General features: G+C 45.6%; 1 protein-coding gene across 2 annotated transcripts in view; it reads left to right on the top strand.

Moving 5' to 3' along the window:
• The window catches only part of itpk1a (inositol-tetrakisphosphate 1-kinase a), a 224,821-nt gene that overhangs the window by 157,657 nt on the left and 43,204 nt on the right, over positions 1-23,960 (top strand). For both annotated transcript variants that reach the window (XM_055640067.1, XM_055640066.1), the window contains exons 4-5: positions 3,730-3,855; positions 9,741-9,858. In XM_055640067.1, coding sequence (XP_055496042.1) covers positions 3,730-3,855; positions 9,741-9,858 — 244 coding nt within the window. The remainder of the gene's footprint in view (positions 1-3,729; positions 3,856-9,740; positions 9,859-23,960) is intronic.

Here is a 23,960-nt window from a genome sequence, read left to right as displayed (position 1 = left end):
GGCATTAAATTAAACGGGGAAGGAGCATACTATCAGGAATATCCAGGAGACAAGAGAAAGATGCCAACAAGCTGTGGGAGTTTCCAGTCAGTATGGATGGATATAGTGGAAGACACCAAGCTATGGAGTAACAGGCAGCATCTCTAGGGTGGTCACGGTAGCGCAGAATGCAGCGAATGCAGCGCCGGAGACCTCTGTTTGATCCCGAATACGGGGTGCTGACAGAAAGGAGTTTGCATGTGACCTGCGTGGGTTTTCTCCGAAATATTCAGTTTCCTCCCACACTCCAAAGACGTGCAGGTTTGTACGTTAATTGGCTTGGTAAATGTAAAATTGTCCCTAGTGGGTGTAGGATAGTGTTAATCTGCCGGGGGTCGCTGGTTAGCATAGACCCGGTGGGCCGAAGGGCCTGTTTCCACGCTGTATCTCTCAACTAAACGAAACTGGAGAGAAGGAATGGGTGATGTTTTGGGTCGAGACCTTCTTCAGACGGAGAGTCGGGAGAGGGAAGCTCGATTGCAAGGGGACAAAGGGCATGTAAGGTGTGAAAAGGACAGATGAATGCAGCCAATGGTCAAGGATTGCCATAGAGGGAGTGCAGAGACGGTTCACCAGACTGATTCCTGGGATGTCAGGACTGTCTTATGAAGAAAGACTGGATAGACTTGGTTTATACTCTCTAGAATTTAGATCTCTTATAGAAACTTAAAATTCGAACAGGCTAGATGCAGGAAGATTGTTCCCGATGTTAGGGAAGTCCAGGACAAGGGGTCACAGTTTTGGGGGGAGACCTTTTTCAAACGAGATGAGAAGAACTTTTTTCACACAGAGAGTGGTGAATCTCTGGAACTCTCTGCCACAGAGGGTAGTTCCAGATTGGCTATATTTAAGAGGGGACAAGATGGGCATTTGTGGCCAAGGGGATGGGTGGAAGAAGGTAGGTAGGGATACTGAGTTGGATGATCATATTGAATGGCGGTGCAGGCTCGAAGGGCCGAATGGTCTACTCCTGCACCTAATTTCTATGTTTCTAATGGTTCAATAGTTCATTGTTGGCTGGGGTTCGGGACAAGAATGTTTGAGTGGAAACCCTCACTGCATTTAGAGAATTATGACTTGGTCTAACATCAAGTCACAATACGCAATGTACTGGGATCAGGTTAGCTCTTTTCCAACTAGTTTGAACACAGTGGCCCAAATGGTCTTCTGTGTGGAATGTTTTCTATGACTATAGGAGAGGATGTCTAATAACCTTTTTAAAGATAATATCCAACTGTAGGTTCACTGTTTAAATATAAAATGTCACCCATTTTAATTATGAGAGGAGGCACTATTTTTTCTTTGAAGGTTGCAGGTTTTGGAACTCTTCTTCCATGGATAGTGGAAGCAGAATCTTTAAATGTGGGTGTAATTTCTTGGAAAGCTACTGGTCGCATGTTTCCAGTGGGTAGACAGGAATGTGCAGTAAAGATTCTAAAGGGATCAGTTGTGACATTACTGAATGGCAGAACAAGCTCCGGGGACCATGGTCTGCTATTGATCCTCATTCGTGTGTTTGTCATCAAATCTGCCATGTACATAGAAACATAGAAATTAGGTGCAGGAGTAGGCCATTCGGCCCTTCGAGCCTGCACCGCCATTCAATATGATCATGGCTGATCATCACGCCTGGTGTAAGAGGTTTGTGGGTAGGGATCCCTCCAGCCAGTCTGCCTTGGCAATGATCCCATCCCAATCCCAGTTTAACATTGGTTGGCAGTGAGAGAAACGGTGGCGCAGTGGTAGAGTTGCCGCTTTACAGCGCCAGGGACCCAGGTTCGATCCTGACCGCTGGTGCTGTCTGAACAGAGTTAGTACGTTCTCCCTGTGACCGCGTGTGTTTTCTCTGGGTGCTCCACCTTCCTCCCACACTCCAAAGATGTACAGGCTTGTAAGTTAATTAGCTTAGGTAAAAAAAAGGTGTAGGATAGTGTTAGTGTGTGGGGGGCGCAGGCTGGAGGACCAAAAGGCACATCGCCACCCTGTGTCCCCAACACTAAAACACCTTACGCTGCCCTTACTGTGTAAGGCTTACATAGCAGTGGCAATTCAACCTCTGGGTGGGAAAATCATTTGTTCCATGTCCAAATCTGAGGAAGGACATTATTGCCATAGAGGGAGTGCAGAGAAGGTTCACCAGACTGATTCCTGGGATGTCAGGACTGTCTTATGAAGAAAGACTGGATAGACTTGGTTTATACTCTCTAGAATTTAGGAGATTGAGGGGGGATCTTATAGAAACTTACAAAATTCTTAAGGGGTTGGACAGGCTAGATGCAGGAAGATTGTTCCCGATGTTGGGGAAGTCCAGGACAAGGGGTCACAGCTTAAGGATAAGGGGGAAATCCTTGAAAACCGAGATGAGGAGAACTTTTTTCACACAGAGAGTGGTGAATCTCTGGAACTCTCTGCCACAGAGGGTAGTTGAGGCCAGTTCATTGGCTATATTTAAGAGGGAGTTAGATGTGGCCCTTGTGGCCAAGGGGATCAGAGGGTATGGAGAGAAGGCAGGTACGGGATACTGAGTTGGATGATCAGCCATGATCATATTGAATGGCGGTGCAGGCTCGAGGGGCCGAATGGCCTACTCCTGCACCTAATTTCTATGTTTCTATGTTCCATCTGTCCCACTCTTACAGGATAGTAACAGTGGATATAATGAGGACTTGCTACCATCCTCCAACCACACCCTACGTTGCCATGTTTTATCTCACGTTTTTACCCCTTGGAATGTATGCATTTAGGAAATCTGGAAGAATTCTTAGAGATGGGATTTCCAAATTGGTGTCCAAATTTGACATTCACAACCAAACGAGTCAGAAAGGTTCAGGAGGAGGAGCGTTTAGTTTTACAAGAGACCAGTGCTGGTCTCATGCCTTCCTGTTGCTGCCAGGATGTTGCAAAGCTGGTGAGATGTGTTTGAAATGCTGCCATTGTAACAACGTGAGATGACAACTATCTCAGTCAGAAAATTCCCCCAAATATACAAAAATGACCAGCTAAACAATAAGTTGAGCAAGAGTTAAAAGTCTACAGGATGAACTGATGAATGTTTGTGTCTAATGCCCCTGTCCCACTTAGGAAATCTGAACGGAAACCAGTGGAGACTTTGCGCCCCACCCAAGGTTTCCGTGCGGTTCCCGGAGGTTTTTGTCAGTCTCCCTACCTGCTTCCACTACCTGCAACGTCCGGCAACCACCTGCAACCTCCGGGAACCATACGGAAACCTTGGGTGGGGCACAAAGTCTCCAGAGGTTTCCGTTCAGGATTCCAAATTGGGACGGGGGCATTACACCGCACTGACATCGAGCATAGATCATAGAACAGTACAGCACAGTACAGGCCCTTCGACCCACAATGTTTGTGCCGCACATGGTGCCAAGACCAACTCTTATATATGTGAACATAACCCATGTCCTTCGTTACCTGATAGAACTCCCACCTTATTCAGTTGGAGACCCAACATAAACTTTGTGCTCTCATTGTAGATTGAGGTATAATTCACATACTTTTAGTCACCGTTTTATAAGCTATCAAAATGCAGTGAGCTTGCATGATGGGTGGTTCTAGTCAACCCCTCCTGAAGAGCTAACTGATAGGAGGGAGGGTGCAACAGTTTATTCGAGTTCTGCAGCAGAGAAGCCATTCTTCAAAAACAAATCTAAAGCTTTCATTCCTTTTTTGTTGCAGCTTGATTTGGAGAAACCACTCGAGGAACAGGGGCCACTTGATGTTATCATTCACAAACTGACAGATGTCATCCTGGAGGCCGACCAAAATGATGCCCAATCCCAGGCGCTGGTGCAGAGGTTTCAGGTGAGGACACAAACGCAGTTCCATAAAACTTCAATGCATCCTGCTGTGAATATTCCATCTGCCAGCACTCCAGGATAATGCCATGGGCACAGTGTTGCAGCGGTAGAGTTGCTGCCTCACAGCGACAGAGACCCGGGTTGGATCCTGACTATGGGTTCTGTCTGTACGGAGTTTGTACGTTCTCATTGCAGCCGCATGGGTTTTCTCCGAGTGCCCTGGTTTCCTCCAAGACTCTAAAGTCACGCAAGGTTGCATGTAAATTGGCTTTGGTAAAATTGTGAAAGTGGCTCGAATGTGTCGGATAGAGTTATTCCACGGGGTGATCATTGGTCTGCACAGACTCGGTGGGCCGAATGGCCTGATATCTAAAATAAAGTAAAGTCTAAACTGTGAAGGATAATCATTAAGGTGAAACATAGACACAGAAACATAGAAATTAGGTGCAGGAGTAGGCCATTCGGCCCTTCGAGCCTGCACCGCCATTCAATATGATCATGGCTGATCATCCAACTCAGTATCCCGTACCTGCCTTCTCGCCAAACCCTCTGATCCCCTTGGCCACAAGGGCCACATCTAACTACCTTTAAATATAGCCAATGAACTGGCCTCAACTACCCTCTGTGGCAGAGAGTTCCAGAGATCCACCACTCTCTGTGTGAAAAAAGTTCTTCTCATCTCAGTTTTAAAGGATTTCCCCCTTATCCTTAAGCTGTGACCCCTTGTCCTGGACTTCCCCAACATCGGGAACAATCTTCCTGCATCTAGCCTGTCCAACCCCTTAAGAATTTTGTAAGTTTCTATAAGATCCCCACTCAATCTCCTAAATTCTAGAGAGTATAAACCAAGTCTATCCAGTCTTTCTTCATAATACAGTCCTGACATCCCAGGAATCAGTCTGGTGAACCTTCTCTGCACTCCCTCTATGGCAATAATGTCCTTCCTCAGATTTGGAGACCAAAACTGTACGCAGTACTCCAGGTGTGGTCACACCAAGACCCTGTACAACTGCAGTAGAACCTCCCTGCTCCTATACTCAAATCCTTTTGCTATGAAAGCCAACATACCATTCGCTTTCTTTACTGCCTGCTGCACCTGCATGCCTACTGCCTGCATGGGAAGAGGAATAAAATATTCTTCCTTGTACAGGAAACAATTCTGACGAATAGCTATACAAAAAAAACAATTGAAGAAGAGGAAAAAAGCTTTCTGGCTGACTATTGGGAATCATCTTAAGAATAATGAGAACTGCTGCCTTGCAATTGGTTTGGCACGTACAGTGGCCGAGAATAAATGCAATCTATGATGGCCAACCATGGCTGTGTGGATGAGGATATTGATGCCTGAAGTCTTGTGATGGAATCCCCAGAGTAAGCAGTAAAGCTTTGAGTTGGCAATCCATAATCAAAATTGGAAACACTTGACACTCATGCATTTGTGAACAGAGGCAAGTGCACTAAAGAAGAATAGAGATTTAATAGAATGAAAAATAGACCTTAAATGGAAATCCACAGGTTATTTTCCATTATTTATTTTCATTTTTCCTAAGGCTTATGATTCTCATAGCCGAGAAAGGACAACATTATAGTGTTCAATCCCAGTTTTAAAGTAAGCCAAAAACTAGCCCCTTCCACAGAGACCATTCCCTCTGCAACTCCCTGGTTAATTCATCCCCTGTCACCCAAAACACCACGTCCCCAGGTACCTTGTCCTGTAACCGCAGAAGATGCAACACCAGTCGCTACACCTCCTCCCTCGACTCTGTCCAGGGACCCCGACAGTCCTTTCAGGTTCGGCAGAGGTTCACTTGCACCTCCTCCAACCTCATCTACTGTATCCATTGTTCAAGATGTGGATTCTTGTACATCGGCGAGACCAAACGCAGACTGGGCGATCGTTTAGCGGAACACCTTCGCTCAGCCCGCCTGAACCAACGTGACCTCCCGGTTGCTGGACACTTTAATTCTCCTTCCCATTCCCACACAGACCTTTCTGTCCTCGGTCTCCTCCATTGTCAGAGTGAGGCTAAACGCAAATTGGAGGAACAGCATCTCATATTTCGCTTGTGCAGCTTACAGCCCAGTGGTGTGAATATTGATTTCTCTCACATCAGGTAGCCCCGGCATTCCCTCTCTCTCTATCCCTCCCCCACACAAGTCACACCAGCTTCTCATTTTCACCCAACACACGCTAACAACGGCCAGTTTCCTTTATCATCGTTACTTTTTTGCGTATCTTTCATTCATTGTTCTTTACCTCTCCACATCACTGTCTATATCTCTCGTTTCCCTTATCCCTAACCAGTGTGAAGAAGAGTCTCGACCCGAAACATCACCCATTCCTTCTCTCCAGAGATGCTGCCTGTCCCGCTGATTTACTCCAGCTTTTTGTATCTATCTTCGGTTTAAACCAGCATCTGCAGTTCCTTCTTGTACACTAAAACTAGAGGACATGGGTTTGTGATGAGAGGCGAAACGTATATGAGTTCTGACAGGCAATTTTTTCATGTGGGTTGGTAGGCATATGAAACAAATTGGCAGAGGGAGCGGTAGAGGTGGCTTCAGTCACAACATTTAAAATATAGCTGGACAGGTATTGGGTAGGAAAAGGCAATAGGGTTATGGTTCACATGTAGGAGATTGGGATTAGCGTAGACAGTCATCTTGGTCAGCGAGGACAATTGGGACCAAAAGGTCTATTTCTCTGCAATGTCTCAATGACTGAAGGCAAACACCAAGCGGTGATACTGTTAGACCTCAGAGACACAGAGTTGCAACAAGCCCTTCGGTCCACTGAGTCCGCACCGACCAGTGATCCACTAGCACTATCCTACACACCAGGGACAATTTTACTGAAGCCAATTAACCTACAAACCTGCACGTCTTTGGAGTGTGGGAGGAAACCGGAGCACCTGGAGGAAACCCACGCAGTCACAAATAGAACGTACAAACTCTGAACTGACAGCACCCATAGTTGGGATCGAACCCAGGTCTCTCTAACGTTACAACCCTGCCGATTTGCCACTGTGCCGCCCACAGCCTTAGCTCCCTTTAGTGATGGTGACCATGCTAATGGTCCGCAGTTCATTAGACTGCTGGTGGTTTCCATTGTTCAGTGGAAATGAAACATATATTTATTTTAAATATTAGCACAAAACATGAAAAGGCCAGATTTAAAACAAGGACATAATTTCATCAGCGAAGCACAATTGGATTCACTCTCTATCTTAACATGCCAAGCTAAAAATTCATGTTCTAGAGTTGATAGCCAGCAGAATAATTAATTGCTGCATTGCTAAGTAGTGAAAAAATAAATAACTAGGAACTAATTGGATATATCCCAATATTTATATTCCCAATCTATCTCTACAGTGTACTGGCAGGGTGACAAGTACTTTGCTTGTCTGACTTCTGCCTCAGGAACTATTGGTTTCCTTTGTATGTGAGCTCTTCCCCCCCCCCCGCCCCCCGACCATCTAAGAAAATATAATCCATGTACTGAGATCCTGATGGGCTTAGGAGGTAGAAACAAGGAACTGCAGTTTCTAACTGCTGGTTAATGCACAAAAGGACACAGAGTGCTGGAGTAACTCAGCAGGTCAGGCAGCATCTCTGGGGAACATGGATAGGTGATGTTTCAGGTTGAGACCCCCCTCTTCAGATTGATGAGTGTCACCTACCCATGTTGTACAGACACACTGCCTGACCTGCTGGGTTACCCAGCACTTTGTGTCCTTTTGGGTTCGGGAGGTGAGTCAGCTAAGAGGGCCTGGTTGGGCAGAGGACATGCGGGTGGGAGATGCGGTGGGGTGGGAATGGTGCTGGATAAGTATTATCACTGGACAAGATATTATTATCACATGTTTTTATGTGTGCCTTTTATTTATGCTTCTCCTCATGGGCTCCCCCCTCTCCCCCACTCTTAAAGGTGGTCAAAATGATCTACCAATGATCCCTCCTCACCTGTATCCCCCTATTGCCTACTGCTACTTGCCTCTTCATACCTACTTCCCCCTCTCCTCTTACAGTCTAGAGGAACGGTCTCAACACAAAACATTGACTGTCCAGTATTCTCCACAAGTGCCATCTGTCCCATTGAGTTGGTCAATCTATTCTCCCCCTTTTGCTGCAGATTCCAGCATTTGCCATCTCTTGTGACTCAAATGTAAATTGCTGTTCTGAGTCATTCCAATATCTCGAGTTGTTTTCTTCAGTTGCTTTGCAGAATCATTCCTGCCTTATCCCTTAAGTTGTGCAATAAATAATATCTGGCACCGGCCCACATTTCATAAAACAAACAAACTTTGTCTTCAGCCTTGTTTATTGCAACAGTCACGTTAAATATGAAAACTATTCTGGTTTATTGCTCTGGGCCTTATCCTGGCTCTGCTGATCTTTTCAATGGGAGATTGATTATATTCCAAGTCGATGGATGGCAAGACGCCAAGATGAATGACACTATTTGATTTCTGTCTCGCTTCCTCTCGTTTGCCGCTCCACCTCGCCCAGATCTAGAAAAGCTCTTTGTCCATTTGTTCCTAGGTCCTCACACCACCAAACACTGCCCATTGTACTGTACTCCAGCCTAATATCAGAGTATTCTCTTCAAGTTGCGATTTCATGTTGTAGCTAAATAAGACGCATTTACATAGAAATATAGAAACAGAGAAAATAGGTGTAGCAGTGCCACTTCGAGCCAGCACCGCCATTCATTATGATCTTGGCTGATTGTCCAAAATCAGTACCCCGTTCCTGCCTTTTCCCCAGATCCCTTGATTCCGATAGCCCTAAGAACTAAATCTAACTCTCTCTTGAAAACATATAGTGAATTGGCCTCCACTGCCTTCTGTGACAGAGAATTCCACAGATTCACAACTCTATGGTTGAAAACGATTTTCCTCAACTCAGTCCTAAATGGCCTGCCCGTTATTATTAAACTGTGACCCCTTGTTCTGGACTCTCTCAGCATCAGGAACATTTTTCCTGCATCTAGCCTGTCCAATCTCTTAAGATTTTTTAATGTTTCTATTAGATTCCCTCTCATCCTTCTAAATTGCTGTGAATACAAGCCCTGTTGAGCCATTTTTTCATCACATGTCAGCCCCGCCATCCCAGGAATTAACCAGGTGAACTAATGCTGCACTCCCTCAATAGCAAGAATTTAGAGTATTGTGTTCAGTTCTGGGCACCATGTTATAGGAAATATGTTTTCTAGCTGGAATGAGTACAGAGAAGATTTACGAGGGTGTTGCCAGGACTCGAGGGACTCAGCTATTGGGAGCGGTTTAGCAGGCAAGAGGATGAGGGGTGATTTTGTAGAGGTGTACAGAATCATGAGAGGAATAGATTTGACTGAGTCTCTTGCACAGAGTAGGGGAAATGAGAATCAGAGGTCATAGGTTTAAGGTGAGGGGGGGAAATTTAACAGGAACCTGAGGGGTAACTTTTTCACACAAAGAGTGGTGGATGTATGGAATGAGCTGCCGGAGGAGATAAGCAGGTACTATTACGAAGTTGAGGGAACATTTAGACAGCAACTTGGATAGGACAGATTTAAAGGGATATGGGCCAAACACAGGTAGGTGGGACTAGTGTAGATGGGACATTTTAGTCAGTATGGGGAAGTTAGGCCGAAGGACCTATGGCAATGACTCTATGACATTTTCAGGACCTGACAACTGCAGAACTTGGAACAGATTTTCACAAGCCAGTGATCAGGGTGCAGTGGAAGAACGGTTTTGGGGCGGTTGCCTCAAAATGCAGCTCACCAACATATCTTCCTCTTGCGGAAAATTAAGTCTGGCTTTGTCATGGGTGCAGTCTGCGGTTCCTCTTGTAGTAGAACATGTGCTGATGAAATATGCTCAAGTACTGTATCTTTCTTTTCAGGATTATATTGATTCGCACCCAGAGACCATCATCCTGGACCCACTCCCTGCAATCAGGACCCTCCTGGATAGATGTAGATCCTATGAGCTGATTCGCAGACTTGAAGGCTGCATGCAAGGTATGAAAGTGGTGAAAAGGAATGGCTGCAACTCAAACCGGGGAATAGATTTACTAATTATCTGTTGATTGACCTCCTTTGGAACGTGAAGTGCAGGAGATTTTTCAGAGATCTTCTGAAGATATAATGGTTCTGTACATGCCAGAGCAATGTTACAGCGTTATGGAACTTTAGTTAGGCTGGGTTTGGAGTATTGTGTGTAGCTCCGGCTGGTCCTTTATAGGAAGGGTGTTGAGGCATTGGAGAGAGTGCAGAAAAAGTTCATCAGCATGCTGCCTGGATTGGACGGTCATAGCTACATGGAGAGTTTGGACGTACAGGGAGTTTGGACAGAAGGCTGTGGAGGCCAAGCCAATGGATATTTTTGAGGCGTAGACAGATTCTTGGTTTAGTATGAGTGTCGGGGGATATGAGTTAGGAGGGAGAGATAGATTAGCCATGATTGCATGACGAAGTAGACTTGATGGGCTGAATGGCCAAATTCCACTCCTATCACTTATGAGCTTGTGAACTTGTTTTGTTTTCTCTGGAACATTGGGTGTTCGGGTGAAAATACATAAAATTATGGGATGCATAGATAGACAGTCAAAATCTTTTTCCCAGACTGGAAATATCAAAGATTTCATATCATAAATTGGGCTGCACAGTGGCGCAGTGGTAGAGTTGCCGCCTTAAAGTGTCAGAGACTTGTGTTTGAACCTGATCACGGGTGCTCTCTGTACGAACGTTCTCCCTGTGACTGCATGGGTTTTCTCCGCATTCACACTCCAAAGACGCACAGATTTGTAGGCTAATTGGCTTCTGTAAAATTGTAAATTGTCCCTAGTGTGTGTGTGTGTTGGATAATGTTAATGTACGGGGATCTCTGGTCGACGAGGACTCGGTGTGCCAAAGGGCCTGCTTCCACGCTGTATCTACAAACTAAACTACAGGGCATAGCTTTAAGTTTGAGAGCAGCAAAGTTTAAAGGAGATATCCGGAGCAAGTTTTTTTTTACACAGTGGCGGGTGCCTGGAACGAGCTGTCGGGGATGGTGGTGGCATCAGACACGACAGTGACATTTAAGAAGCTTTTGGGCAGGCACATGGATATGCAGGGATATGGATCGCATGCAGGCGAGGATATTCGTTTAACCTGGGATCATGTCCAGCACGTGTATTGTGGGCTGACGGACCTGTTCCTGTGCGGTAGTGTATTGTTCTATGTTCTACGTAAGTGCAGGATACCTGCCACCTGCCCACTCACACGTTGGCTTGGTGGTAAAGGATCTTTGTAGGCCTGATATAGTAGCAGAGTGCGCTCCAGTTTTGCATGTGCAATGTGGCAGATTGGAGGCAGACACAAAATGCTGGAGTAACTCAGCGGGGCCAGCAGCATCTCTGGAGAGAAGGAATGGGTGACGTTTCGGTTCGAGACCCTTCTTCAGACTGATGAACGGAGACAGTAAGACTGGTGGGGGAACTGGGAAGGGGGAGGGGGTGGAGAGAGAGGGAAAGCAAGGGTTTGTACCACTGTAGTGTGAGCTACACAAGCAAAATATGAGGTGTTGCTCCTCCAATTTGCACTGGGCCTCACTCTGACAATGGAGGAGGCCCAGGACAGATTGGGAATGGGGAGTTAAAGTGCTGAGCAGCCCGGAGATCAGGTAGGTTAAGACGGGCTGAGCATAGAAACATAGACAATAGGTGCAGGAGTAGGCCATTCAGCCCTTCGAGCCAGCACTGCCATTCAATATGATCATGGCTGATACTGTTCTGGCTTTTTCCCCATATCCCTTGATTCCGTGAGCCCTAAGAGCTAAAACTAAGTTTCTCTTGAAAGCGAGAGGTGTTCAGCAAAACGATCGCCGAGCCTGCGCTTGGCCTCGCCGGTGTACAGGAGCCCACACCTGGAACAGCGGATACAGTAGATGAGGTTGGAGGAGGTGCAGGTGAACCTCTGCCTCACCTGGAAAGACTGTTGTGGTCCTTGGATGGAGTCGGGAGGGGTTGGGGGGGGGTGTAAAAGGACAGGTGTTGCATCTCCTGCGGTTGCAGGTGAAAGTACCCGGGGAGGGGGTGGTTTGGGTGGGAAGGGACGAGTTGACCAGGGAGTTGCGGGGGGAATGGTCTCTGCGGAAAACAGAAAGGGGTGGAGATGGGAAGATGTGGCCAGTAGTGGGATCCCGTTGGAGGTGGCGAAAATGTTGAAGGATTATATGCTGTATGTGCCGTCTGATGGGGCGGGAGGTGAGGACAAGGGGGGACTCTGTCCTTGTTATGAATGGGGGGAGGGGGAGTAATAGCGGAACTGCGGGATATTGAGCAGACCTGAGTGAGAGCCTCATCTATTGCCCGTTTCTGAAAGAATGAGGACATCTCCGATGACCATGTATGGGAAAACCTCATCCTGGGCGTAGACGGAGGAATTGGGAGTGGGGAATAGAGTAGGGGATAAGCAGGGTGAGAAGAAGTATAGTCTCGATAGCTATGGGAGACAGTGGGTGTGTAATAGATAGAAACATAGAAATTAGGTGCAGGAGTAGGCCATTCGGCCCTTCGAGCCTGCACCATTCGCCATTCAATATGATCATGGCTGATCATCCAACTCAGTGTCCCGTACCTGCCTTCTCTCCATACCCCCTGATCCCTTTAGCCACAAGGGCCACATCTAACTCCCCCTTAAATATAGCCAATGAACTGTGGCCTCAACTACCTTCTGTGGCAGAGAATTCCAGAGATTCACCACTCTGGAATGTCGGCCAATAGTCCGTCTCCTGTGGCAGATTTGAGTATTGTGCTCGAGAGTTTAAGAAGGAGCCGCAGATGCTGGAAAATCCAAGGTAGACAAAAGTGCTGGAGAAACTCAACGGGTGCAGCAGCATCTATGGAGCGAAGGAAATGGGCGACGTTTCGTGCCAAAACCCTTCTTCAGACTGATGTGCTTCAGATTGTGTTCCATCAGCTGGAAGCGTGGTGAAAGGAATGATGCTTCACTGTGGGACAGAATCTGAGGAGTGACTGCTTGGTTGACCCTCGCAGGGGAAAGAGCCCCAGCATTGGTTTGGTTCCTGGCATCATAGAAACACCAGGTATAGAAGGCGGCCATTCTGCTTCAGCGCCTACGTGGGTCCTTTTAGCTGAAATGTCCGGTCCCCGTGATTGGAAATCCGTCTCTCCTGCTCTGTATTCTGTCAGGCACTTGGACAACCTGGCTTCAGATGATGCTACAGTGCTAACAAGCAGCAGCTTCCATATAACCATATAACGATATAACAATTACAGCACGGAAACAGGCCATCTCGGCCCTACAAGTCCGTGCCAAACAACTTTTTTTCCCCTTAGTCCCACCTGCCTGCACTCATACCATAACCCACCATTCCCTTCTCATCCATATGCCTATCCAATTTATTTTTAAATGATACCAACGAACCTGCCTCCACCACTTCCACTGGAAGCTCATTCCACACTGCCACCACTCTCTGCGTAAAGAAGCTTCCTTGCTTGTATTTAAATATCAGTTACAACACTCTAAATCCCAGGAGCAAGTAAAGTGATGGTGAAAAGAGGTAGCTTCTGACAGACTTGGCCCGACATCGATGTTCTTGGAAATTATTAACATATCCTTTTTGTCGGTTAGGGCGTGTCTGAAAATTTGGCTCCAGAATAAAGACTTTGTTCCCCCCCGGCACTCCCGAGTCCATGCCAACCAGCGATCACCCCGTACACTATCCTACGCACTAGGGATCATTAGTGACTTACCAAAGCCAGCGAACCTACAAATCTGTATGTCTTTGGAGTGTGGGAGGAAAACGGAGCAGCAGGAGAAATCCACAATGTGGTCATTGGGGGAATGTACTAGGGAACGTACAAACTCTGTACCGACCGCACCTGTAGTCAGGATCGAACCTACAACTCTACCACTGCGCCACTGCGCTGCCCAATGGATGGCCGTTTGTTTAGTGTACAAACCAACAGCTGCCTCTGGTATCGGTTACGTCAGCCACTTGTGGCATAACTCACAACGTGACAAACCCCAGAGTGACTGGACGCCCATTTTAAAACTCTTTGCCAAACAGCGAGATAAATCTACTGACTCCCTAATCACTTTATAGTAAATAAAATTCATTGCAAAAGGATTTGAGTATAGGAGCAGGGAGGTTCTACTGCAGTTGTACAGGGTCTTGGTGAGACCACACCTGGAGTATTGCGTACAGTTTTGGTCTCCAAATCTGAGGAAGGACATTGTTGCCATAGAGGGAGTGCAGAGACGGTTCACCAGACTGATTCCTGGGATGCCAGGACTGTCTTATGAAGAAAGACTGGATAGACTTGGTTTATACTCTCTAGAATTTAGGAGATTGAGAGGGGATCTTATAGAAACTTTACAAAATTCTTAAGGGGTTGGACATGCTAGATACAGGAAGATTGTTCCCGATGTTGGGGAAGTCCAGGACAAGGGGTCACAGCTTAAGGATAAGGGGGAAATCCTTGAAAACCGAGATGAGGAGAACTTTTTTCACACAGAGAGTGGTAAATCTCTGGAACTCTCTGCCACAGAGGGTAGTTGAGGCCAGTTCATTGGCTATATTTAAGAGGGAGTTAGATGTGGCCCTTGTGGCTAAGGGGATCATAGGGTATGGAGAGAAGGCAGGTACGGCATACTGAGTTGGATGATCAGCCATGATCATATTGAATGGCGGTGCAGGCTCGAATGGCCGAATGGCCTACTCCTGCACCTAATTTCTATGTTTCTATGTTTATAATTCTGTTCTATATGTTTATCCTTCCTATGCTTGCATGCAATGTTCTGACGTTGCTGTAATGTGGATTGAAACTATAGAGAATCCATGGAAGAACAAACAGCTGGAAAAACTCAGTAGGCCAAGCAGCATCTGCGGAGGGAAAGGGACTTGTAGTCATTGGAACAGAATTAAGCGATTTGGCCCATTGAGTCTACTCCACCATTCAGCCATGGCTGATCTACCTTTCCCTCTCAACCCCATCCTTCTGTCTTCTGACCGTAACCTATGATACCCTTCTAATCAAGTACCTGTCAATCTCTACTTTAAAAATTCCCAAACACTTGGTCTCCACAGCTGTCTGTGGCAATGAATTCCATACATTCACCACCTACTGGCTAAAGAAATGCTCTCATCTCCTTACTAAAGGCAGGTCTTTTTATTCTGAGGATGGGCTCTGGTCCTAGACACTTCATTAGTGGACACATCCTCTCCACATCCGCTCTATCCAGGCCTTCCAATTTTCAACGGGTCCAGGCCAGTCGTCAAATGCTCATCATAGGTTAACGCAATCATCCCCGGGATCATTCTCTCACCTCGTACCGGGTCTCCGGGACTGCTGTCAGGCAGCAACTCCACCTCTGTGCCACCCGTGCCGTTCAGATAATATCCTTTCTTCCTTGTGCTTCCAAACAATTGCCAACATTTTCAATGATTTGTCATTAAATACGCATCAGAAAATGCCAGCGGGAAAACTATCCTCTTTAATCTCCTAGCCTTGAATAGAACAGCAAGTTGTTGCCTTGTCCTTGCGACCAGGAAGATCTGAGAGTTAACCGAGTGCTATTGAAAAAGCAATTGTGTTTAAACATGCCAAAGATGAATTGTACAACCAGTTAAAGTGTCATAGACTAAATACAGCTCGTGTAATCCTGTTAGAATGTTAAACAAGATATACTTATTGCAGCTTCTTGTCGGTATCTTGTATTGGGGAAACAATCCCATCGAGGCCAATCTAAAATCAACCTTGTGTGCGGACACATCAGATCATCATGGCGTTAATGAAAGATGGCAGGGACCAATGGAATAATCTTTGGGGGTTCCGCTGCCCCTGAATCCGTGGATAAACCTGGGTTGTTTTCTGTGTAACAGGCAGTTGAGAAAAGACTTAATTGTGATGAATAATATCATTTTTTTTGTACCTGATTGAACTCACCTTAGTTAAGGTGAATTAAATTTATAAGGAGCTCAGACAGTGTAAACAGGAAAGGCCGTTTTAGTTTAGAGATACTGTGTGGAAACAGGCCCTTCGGCCCACCGAGACCACACCGACCACACGATAACACTATCCTACACACATTAGGGACAACTTACACTTATAAGCCAATTAACCTACAAACCTGTACGTCTTTGGAGTGGGGGAGGAAACTAAAGATCGCTGAGAAAACCCGGGGAGAATGTACAAACTCCATACAGACAACACCCGTAGTCGGGATTGAACCCAGGTGTCCAGCGCTGCTAGTGCTGTAAGGCAGCAACTCTACTGAGGGCTGCCAGCGTTGAATCTCCACCCAGCGCCGCCTGTGGTCTTCGGGAGCCGTTGACTCTGGTAGGAGGTGGCCGATTCGGATGTCTAAGCCGCTGAGGATGTCCTCCAGTCCTGAAGTCAGAATACCGTCACCCCGGCGAGCGGACCTGAACATCGGGCCGCCCGTAGCGGCAACGGGGGGGGGGGTTCGGGAGCCCCCCGACCACGGGAGGACAACACAGGACGACGACTGAATTTTGGAGCCTTCCCTCACAGTGGGAAACTTTGATCCCTCTATGTGGGGATGTCTGTGTTAAACACTACCGTGTGCTGTGCTCTTTATTATTCGTATGGCTGTATGGCGACCACACATTTCACTGTTGCAATTGCTACATGTGACAAATAAATGTATCTTGTACCGATGTGCTGCCATGTCGCCCTAATTTCCGTTAGTGCAGTTATAAAAAAAATAACGTTACAATATTGGGGGAAAGTTTTTTTCCAATCTATTCAAGTTGAAGTTTACATTTAGTGCCACTGTACCATTTGGTACAGTGAGATGTGGGTTGCTGTACAGCCATACAAATAAACAGAACACAACACACGATAGAATTTAACATGTACATCCCCACACAGCGGAATCAACGTTTCCCACTGTGAGGGAAGGAAATGATCTATCAGTTGTGATTAGTTGTGACCCAGAGCTCATCGCCTGAAAGGGTTGACCCTTTACAGGAAGAACTAGCGCCCATTGAGCTGTGGAGTACAGGAGGGAACCATTTGGTAATTCATTTGATAAGTGATAGGAGCAGAATTAGGCCATTTGGCCCATCAAGTCTACTCTGCCATTCAATCATGTCTGATCTATCTCTCCCTCCTAACCCCATTCTCCTGCCTTCTCCCCATAGCCCCTGACAGACATACTAATTAAGAATCTATCTATCTCTGCCTTAAAAATATCCATTGTCTTGGCCTCCACAGCCTTCTGTGGCTATGAATTCCACAGATTCACCACCCTCTGACTAAAATAATTCCTCATCACCTTGCTAAAGGAACGTCCTTTAATTCTGAGGCTATGACCTCCAGTCCTAGACTCCCCCACTAGTGGAAACATCCTCTCCACATCCACTCTATCCAGGTCTTTCACTATTCGGTAAGTTTCAATAGGGTACCCGCTCATCCTTTAATCTAAACTCTAGCGAGTACAAGGCCAGTGCCGTCAAACGCTCATCATATGTCCACCCGCTCATTCCTGGGATCATTCTCGTAAACCTCCTCTGGACCCTCTCCAGTGCCAGCACATCCTTGTAATGTCCCTGAGCATGTGCTCAACCCTACAGGAGTTCACTTGTAGCCTTGAGCTCTCTCCTCGGATTACTTCCGTAAGTACTGCGTTGAACTTTAATATTCATTCCTGAGAATGAAATGCTGCCCTGCCTGTTATGCATTTTCCTTTTTGTTTTGTTTTAAACTGCTGAGTTTAAAGTGGCCTTCAATTCACACACTCTGAAGCCTGTTTTGTTCAATAAACTTGTAACAAGATCTCAGTCTTGAACGTATTATTGGATACGTATTATTTTAGTTAGGGTTCATTTTTAAATGTTAGATAAAAAGCTTGTTCTAACAATTTTGCTGGGGCATCTATTGTGTGTAGTGATTCAATTTCCCTCTGTGTGTGTGTGTGTGTGTGTGTGTGTGTGTGTGTGTGGTTGTCAGTGTGTGTGTGTGTGTGTGTGGTTGTCAGTGTGTGTGTGTGTGTGTGTGGTGTCTAGGCTAACATCTGCAGCATTAGCTTTAAAAGATTTCCTGGCCTCGGTTTATAAGATTAATCCATTTAGGGGGCGACCCATAATATCTTGGCTCTGGACACTCATGTGTTGTTACAGTTTGCAGCAGATATGCTCTTAGAATAAAGGGGAGGTCATTTAAGACTGAGGTGAGAAAAAAAACATTTTCACCCAGAGAGTTGTGAATTTATGGAATTCCCTGCCACAGAGGGCAGTGGAGGCCAAATCACTGGATGGATTTAAGAGAGAGTTAGATGGAGCTCTAGGGGCTAGTGGAATCAAGGGATATGGGGAGAAGGCAGGCACGGGTTATTGATAAGGGGCGATCAGCCATGATCACAATGAATGGCGGTGCTGGCTCGAAGGGCCGAATGGCCTCCTACACCTATTTTCTATGTTTCTATGTTTCTAGATAGAATCACTGAGAGTGCACCATTGGAGGAGACTATGGCTATGGTGGATTTTTAGTGTAGTCATCTCGTCAGTCTACTTTCTGCCGCCTTCAAGTTTAGTTTCAATTTGTTTTGTTTTAGTTTAGAGAAGCGGCGCAGAAACATGGCCTTCGGCCCACCGAGTCCGTGCTAACTTACAAAATTCTTAAAGTGTTGGACAGGCTAGATGCAGGAAGATTGTTCCCGATGTTGGGGAAGTCCAGGACAAGGGGTCACAGCTTAAGGATAAAGGGGAAATCCTTTAAAACCGAGATGAGGAAAACTTTTTTCACACAGAGAAGTGGTGAATCTCTGGAATTCTCTGCCACAGAAGGTAGTTGAGGCCACAGTTCATTGGCTATATTTAAGAGGGAGTTAGATGTGGCCCTTGTGGCTAAAGGGATCGGGGGGTATGGAGAGGGAAGGCAGGTACGGGATACTGAGTTGGATGATCAGCCATGATCATATTGAATGGCAGTGCAGGCTCGAAGGGCCGAATGGCCTACTCCTGCACCTATTTTCTATGTTTCTATATTTCTATGTAACTAGCGTTAACACTATCCTATACGCACTAAGGACAATTTACAATGTTTACCAAGCCATTTAGTGTATAAACCAGTACGCCTTTGGAGTGTGGGAGGAAACTAGAGCTTGCGGAGAAAACCCATGCAAGGGAAAATGTACAAACTCCGTACGGAGAGCACCAGCAGTCAGGATGGAACTTGGGGCCCCTGGAGCGCTGTAAGGCAGCAACTCTACTGCTGCACCACCGTGCCGCCCAAAACATTATTTTTGAAAATGTTGTTACTCTTGCCACTTTTTTCCCATTCATCCCCCTTTCTTCCAACGAGACACAAAATACTAACCACCTATGGCACATCTGGTTCTTTTGTACATCACCTTTGCTTAGATCTGGAGGTTGTGCCGTCGATGAAAGGCATTACAATGATGAAATTGGCTTAAGAATACAAGATCAGGAATAGGACATAAGGTCGCACAAACCTACAGTAGGATCTTTGTCACCCCCAACGTTCCACAGTCAGTCCACCTTTGCTTTGAATATTCTTACTGATTTTGCACCTGTAGCTCGCAATGGGATAGAGTAGGTCCAAAGAGTACAACCCTTTGAGTGAAGAAATTCTTCCATCCTTCAGCCTTAAAGGGGTATTATTTTGCCATGGAATCCTGCAGCACAGAAAGAGGCCCTTCGGCCCAACTGTACATTCACCCTATCAATTCCCCTCATGTCCTGTGCATTCACCCAATCAGTTTTCCTGAGACACTGCCCCATTGTTCTGGAAACATCATCACAGCATCTTCCGTATCACATCCACAAGGTACAGTATAAGATGTACCATCTGCTAACTTTCTCCTTACTAGACAACCTATCCAATCAATCTACTGAACATTCTCTGTGCTGCCCTGAATGGAATAGATCTTTAAATATGGACACCATATCTACACATAGGAGTCAGTTGATCACAGTTAATTGGGAGTTGTAGTGAGACTCCGACTATAAAGGTCATTGGCATTGAATAATAAAATGATCCCATGTAAGTTACGTTGAGCTATTGGATCCAAGCTGGTCAACAAATATTTCTCCATTTTAAGAAATTACACAAATCTTCTGTAAGTTTTTATTGAATCTGTGTCAGCAACTTCTCGTTTTAATAATTCTCCATTTTTTGAATATATTGCCTTTTGATTAGTTTTCATTTGCAGGCCAATGTTTCAATCCTCTTACTCTGCACATATTTGCTATAATTGGATTCTTAGTTAATGGCATTGTAACTAAATCGGACGAAGTTTGTTGATTAGATGCTGTTGCATAAATCATGGCTTCGAGAGAATTGGAGTTTTCAAATACTTGTTGACCCAGTTACAGATTAATCAAGAGCTCTTCACATACTGCTTAAGTGTCACATGTTTCAGTGTTGGCATTTATTCAATATTACTACATTACTCAACTTGTGCACGCTACATGTAATTGAAAATGGGGCAGTACAGCATGGTCCAGTGACTGGGTTCAGTTCTGACCTCCAGTGCTGCCTTTGTTGAGTTTGCACATCCTCCCTCTGACTGAATGGGTTTCCCTCAGATGTTTCAGCTTCCTACCCTGTCCCAAGCATGTGCTGAAGATGGATACAAAATGCAGGGATTAACTCAACGTGGAGAAAAGGAATAGGTGACGTTTTGGGTCAGAACCCTTCTTCAGACCCTCTCCTCCTGAGATGCAGGTGGACCCTCTGAGTTACTCCAACATTTTGTGTCTATTTGTGCATCTGCACTTCCTTCCTAACCACGAATGTGCTTGCTGGAGGGCAAACCGACTGCTGTGTAGTTGGCTGTTGGGCTAATCAAGGGCTATCAATGGGCATGAGTGACACAATAGGCTACAGGAAATAAGTCTGGAAAATGAATGGTTGGAAAAATGGCATAGACTTGATGGGCTGAATGACACTTGTCTATGTCATAAAGAAATACAAAGTTGACAGAACTACCCTCTCAGACAGAACCAATCTCGTGACTCTATGGTGCAAGGAATTAAATGCAGAATATGTTTCATGTAGCAGACTGCACATGTCGACAAGTAACAGTTGTCCCGTTTCAGCTTATTTTCCATCATTTTGTTTGCCCTGAATCAGACCAGATGACCAGATGCCATAGCAAATGGCCTGGTAGTTGGGGCACAAGGGTTATTTTTTTTCCTCTTCAACTTCCCAGCTTCAATAGAAAGCATTCTACAAATGAAAATAGTTTTAACTGAACAAGATCGATTTTGTGAAGTTCTGCTTTGTACTGAAGTAATACCTTTTACTTTTCGGCCAAATTGTGTTCAATGCAATTGCGTAGCAGTCAGGAAATGAAGATACAAATCTGAAGCATTATTTAATAATCGAGTCATGAGTGTTTTATTGTCATATGTCCTGAAAACGGAAACATTAAATTCTTACTTGCTGGGTTAGTTTAAATGCTTTAATTAAATAACATTTTCAACTAGCTTTCAACTTAATTCTGTTAAATGTCTTGCAGTTAATTTGAGCATTTCTCTGCTTTAATGCTTTAATTTCATTTCCAAATTATACCAGTTCCTGAAGGCCAATTAGTTTAATTCTGTTATCAAATAATTCTTAATTGTCAGCTTGTTTATCTAATGAATGCAATACTCTTATTCTTGCAATGAGAGAGAGTTAGATTTAGCTCTTAGAGCTAAGGGAATCAAGGGATATGGGGAAAAAGCAAGAGCGGGGTACTGATTTTGGATGATCAGCCATGATCATATTGAATGGCGGTGCTGGCTCGAAGGGCCGAATGGCCTTTTCTATGTTTCTTAGTGGATTGGAATAGAGCATTCCAATCCACTAAGAAACATAGAAAACGCCATGCTCAATTCTGTTGGAGATTGTTGTACTTTTAAGCCTTCCATGCAGTCTCTACTCTTAAAGTTTGCTTTCTGAACTGGGTTTAGTGTAGAGATGCAGCGCAGAAACAGGTCCTTCAATCCAGCGAGTCCACACCGACCAGCAATGTCTGTTCATTTGCACTATCCTTCACACTAGGGACAATTTACAATTTTTACAAAAGCAAAATTAGCCTACAAAACTGGACGTCTTTTTCGATTGTGGGGGGGGGGGGGGGGGGGGGGGGGGGGGGGGGGGGGGGGGGGGGGGGGTGAGTGGGGGGGGGGGGGGGGCACACCAGGGAAAATCCATGTGGTCACGGGGGAGAACGTACAAACTCTGTACAGACGGCACCCTGCGTATGGCTTGCACAGCCTAAAGTTGGAGGTCAACTTGTTCTGTTTGATCTATTTGTTTGTGCACTTCAGGTTAATTGCATTAGTGGAAACAGGGTGGACCACATGAAGGTTGCAATCTCCCACCCCTAACCCGACTCTCCCATATTCCAAAGATCAATCCATCTTGATCTTGAAAGTTCTCACTATGACTCGGCCTCAGTACTCTCTGAAAGAATTGTACTCCTACAGAAGACTCCATCTTAAGCAGCTGACCCCTTTTCCAGATATTCCTTATTTTTTTTGCTACAATTCACACTGAACGCTTAAGTTGTGTTTCTGTTCCTGTTCCTTTCTATCAGAGTGGCAAACGGGTAAAGATGACCATCTAGGAAGTCGACTAAGAAATGGTATAAACTTTCATTCGCACATGGACCTCCAAGGCAACAACTGAATATTGAAGCACATGTTGTATCATCGCAATTTGGAAAATAATATTTATTTAAGGTCCACCCATAGTTATTGGTATATTTTTAGTTTAGTTAGAGATACAGAGCGGAAACAGGCCCTTCGGCCCACCGGGTCCGCTCCGACCAACATATTAACACTATCCGACACACACGAAAGACAATTTTTACATTTACCAAGCCAATTTACCTACATATCTGTACGTCTTTGGAGTTTGGGAGGAAACCGATGATCTCAGAGAAAACCTATGCGGTCACGGGGAGAACGTACAAACTCCATACAAACAGCGCCCGTTGTCGGGATCGAACCCGGGTCTCTGGCGCTGCAAGCACTGTAAGGCAGCAACTCTACTGCTGCTCCACCATGCTGCCACATCTCAATGCTCATATGGTTAGATTGTTACACTTTAGTTGTGGGCTGAGGAAAGCCAGGTACAATACACACATCTCTTCGTTAGAGAAAGAGATAGAAGATTGCCAGAGGCAGGTCCAATTTTGGACCATTTAAAGAGAATCAGAGCAGGGAATGATCTCCCTTCATTTCCTATCAGTTGAAGATGCAACAACCATTTTCGTTTAATTTCAAGATACATTGCGGAGACTGGCCCTATGGCCCACCGAGTCCGCACCTACCAGCGATTCCCGGAACTAGGGACAATTTACAATTTACAATTAACCTCCAAACCTGCAGGTATTTGGAGTGTGGAATGAAACCGGAGCTCCCACTGTGCCACCATGCCGCCCTATTCTTGCCATTGTTGGAGCATGATATATATTCTTTAAAGCTTGATTGATCTCTCCTGAAAGCTTGACTACCAATAACTGACCTGTATTGGGATCAACCTTTCACCTCTTGCCATAACTGTGATGAACACCAGTGAGGAGACATTGAGGCACCAGGAACTGCAAATGCTGGAATCTTCAGCTAAACGCAAAGTGATGGAGGAACACAGTAGGTCGGGCAGTATCTGTGGATGGAATGGACAGGTGACATCTTGGGTTGTGATCCTCCTCCTTACTGATCCCAGTGGAAGTGAGGGGGGGGGGGGGACTTTGTAAAGAGAGGTGGGAGGGGACAAAGCCCTCAAGTAATAGGTGGATACACATTGGGGGGGAAGAGATTGGAAGATAGGTGGAGAGAGATGGGAGTTGGGATAAATTGTTGTCTGGGAGAAAAATCTGATTCCTGCCCATTTTAGATGCCAAGTTTGTGCTACATGTCAATTTGCTCACCAAAGGTTAATTGTGATCAATGGTTTAGGCGATTGGGCCACTGGAGTTTGTATTGGTGCTGTGTCATCTGAGCCCCAGCAAAATGTTAATGCGTTGGGAAGGAAGAGAATAGGTTGGCGATCAAACGGGTTTATTCCCATCAAGCTGGAATATTGCTGTGCCGCTATGGAACTGCGTGGAATAGAAGGCAATAAATGAGC

Source organism: Leucoraja erinacea, chromosome 9 (assembly GCF_028641065.1).
Source record: "Leucoraja erinacea ecotype New England chromosome 9, Leri_hhj_1, whole genome shotgun sequence".
NCBI classification, from domain to species: Eukaryota; Metazoa; Chordata; class Chondrichthyes; order Rajiformes; family Rajidae; genus Leucoraja; species Leucoraja erinaceus.
This window is presented reverse-complemented; position numbering and strand designations above follow the sequence as displayed.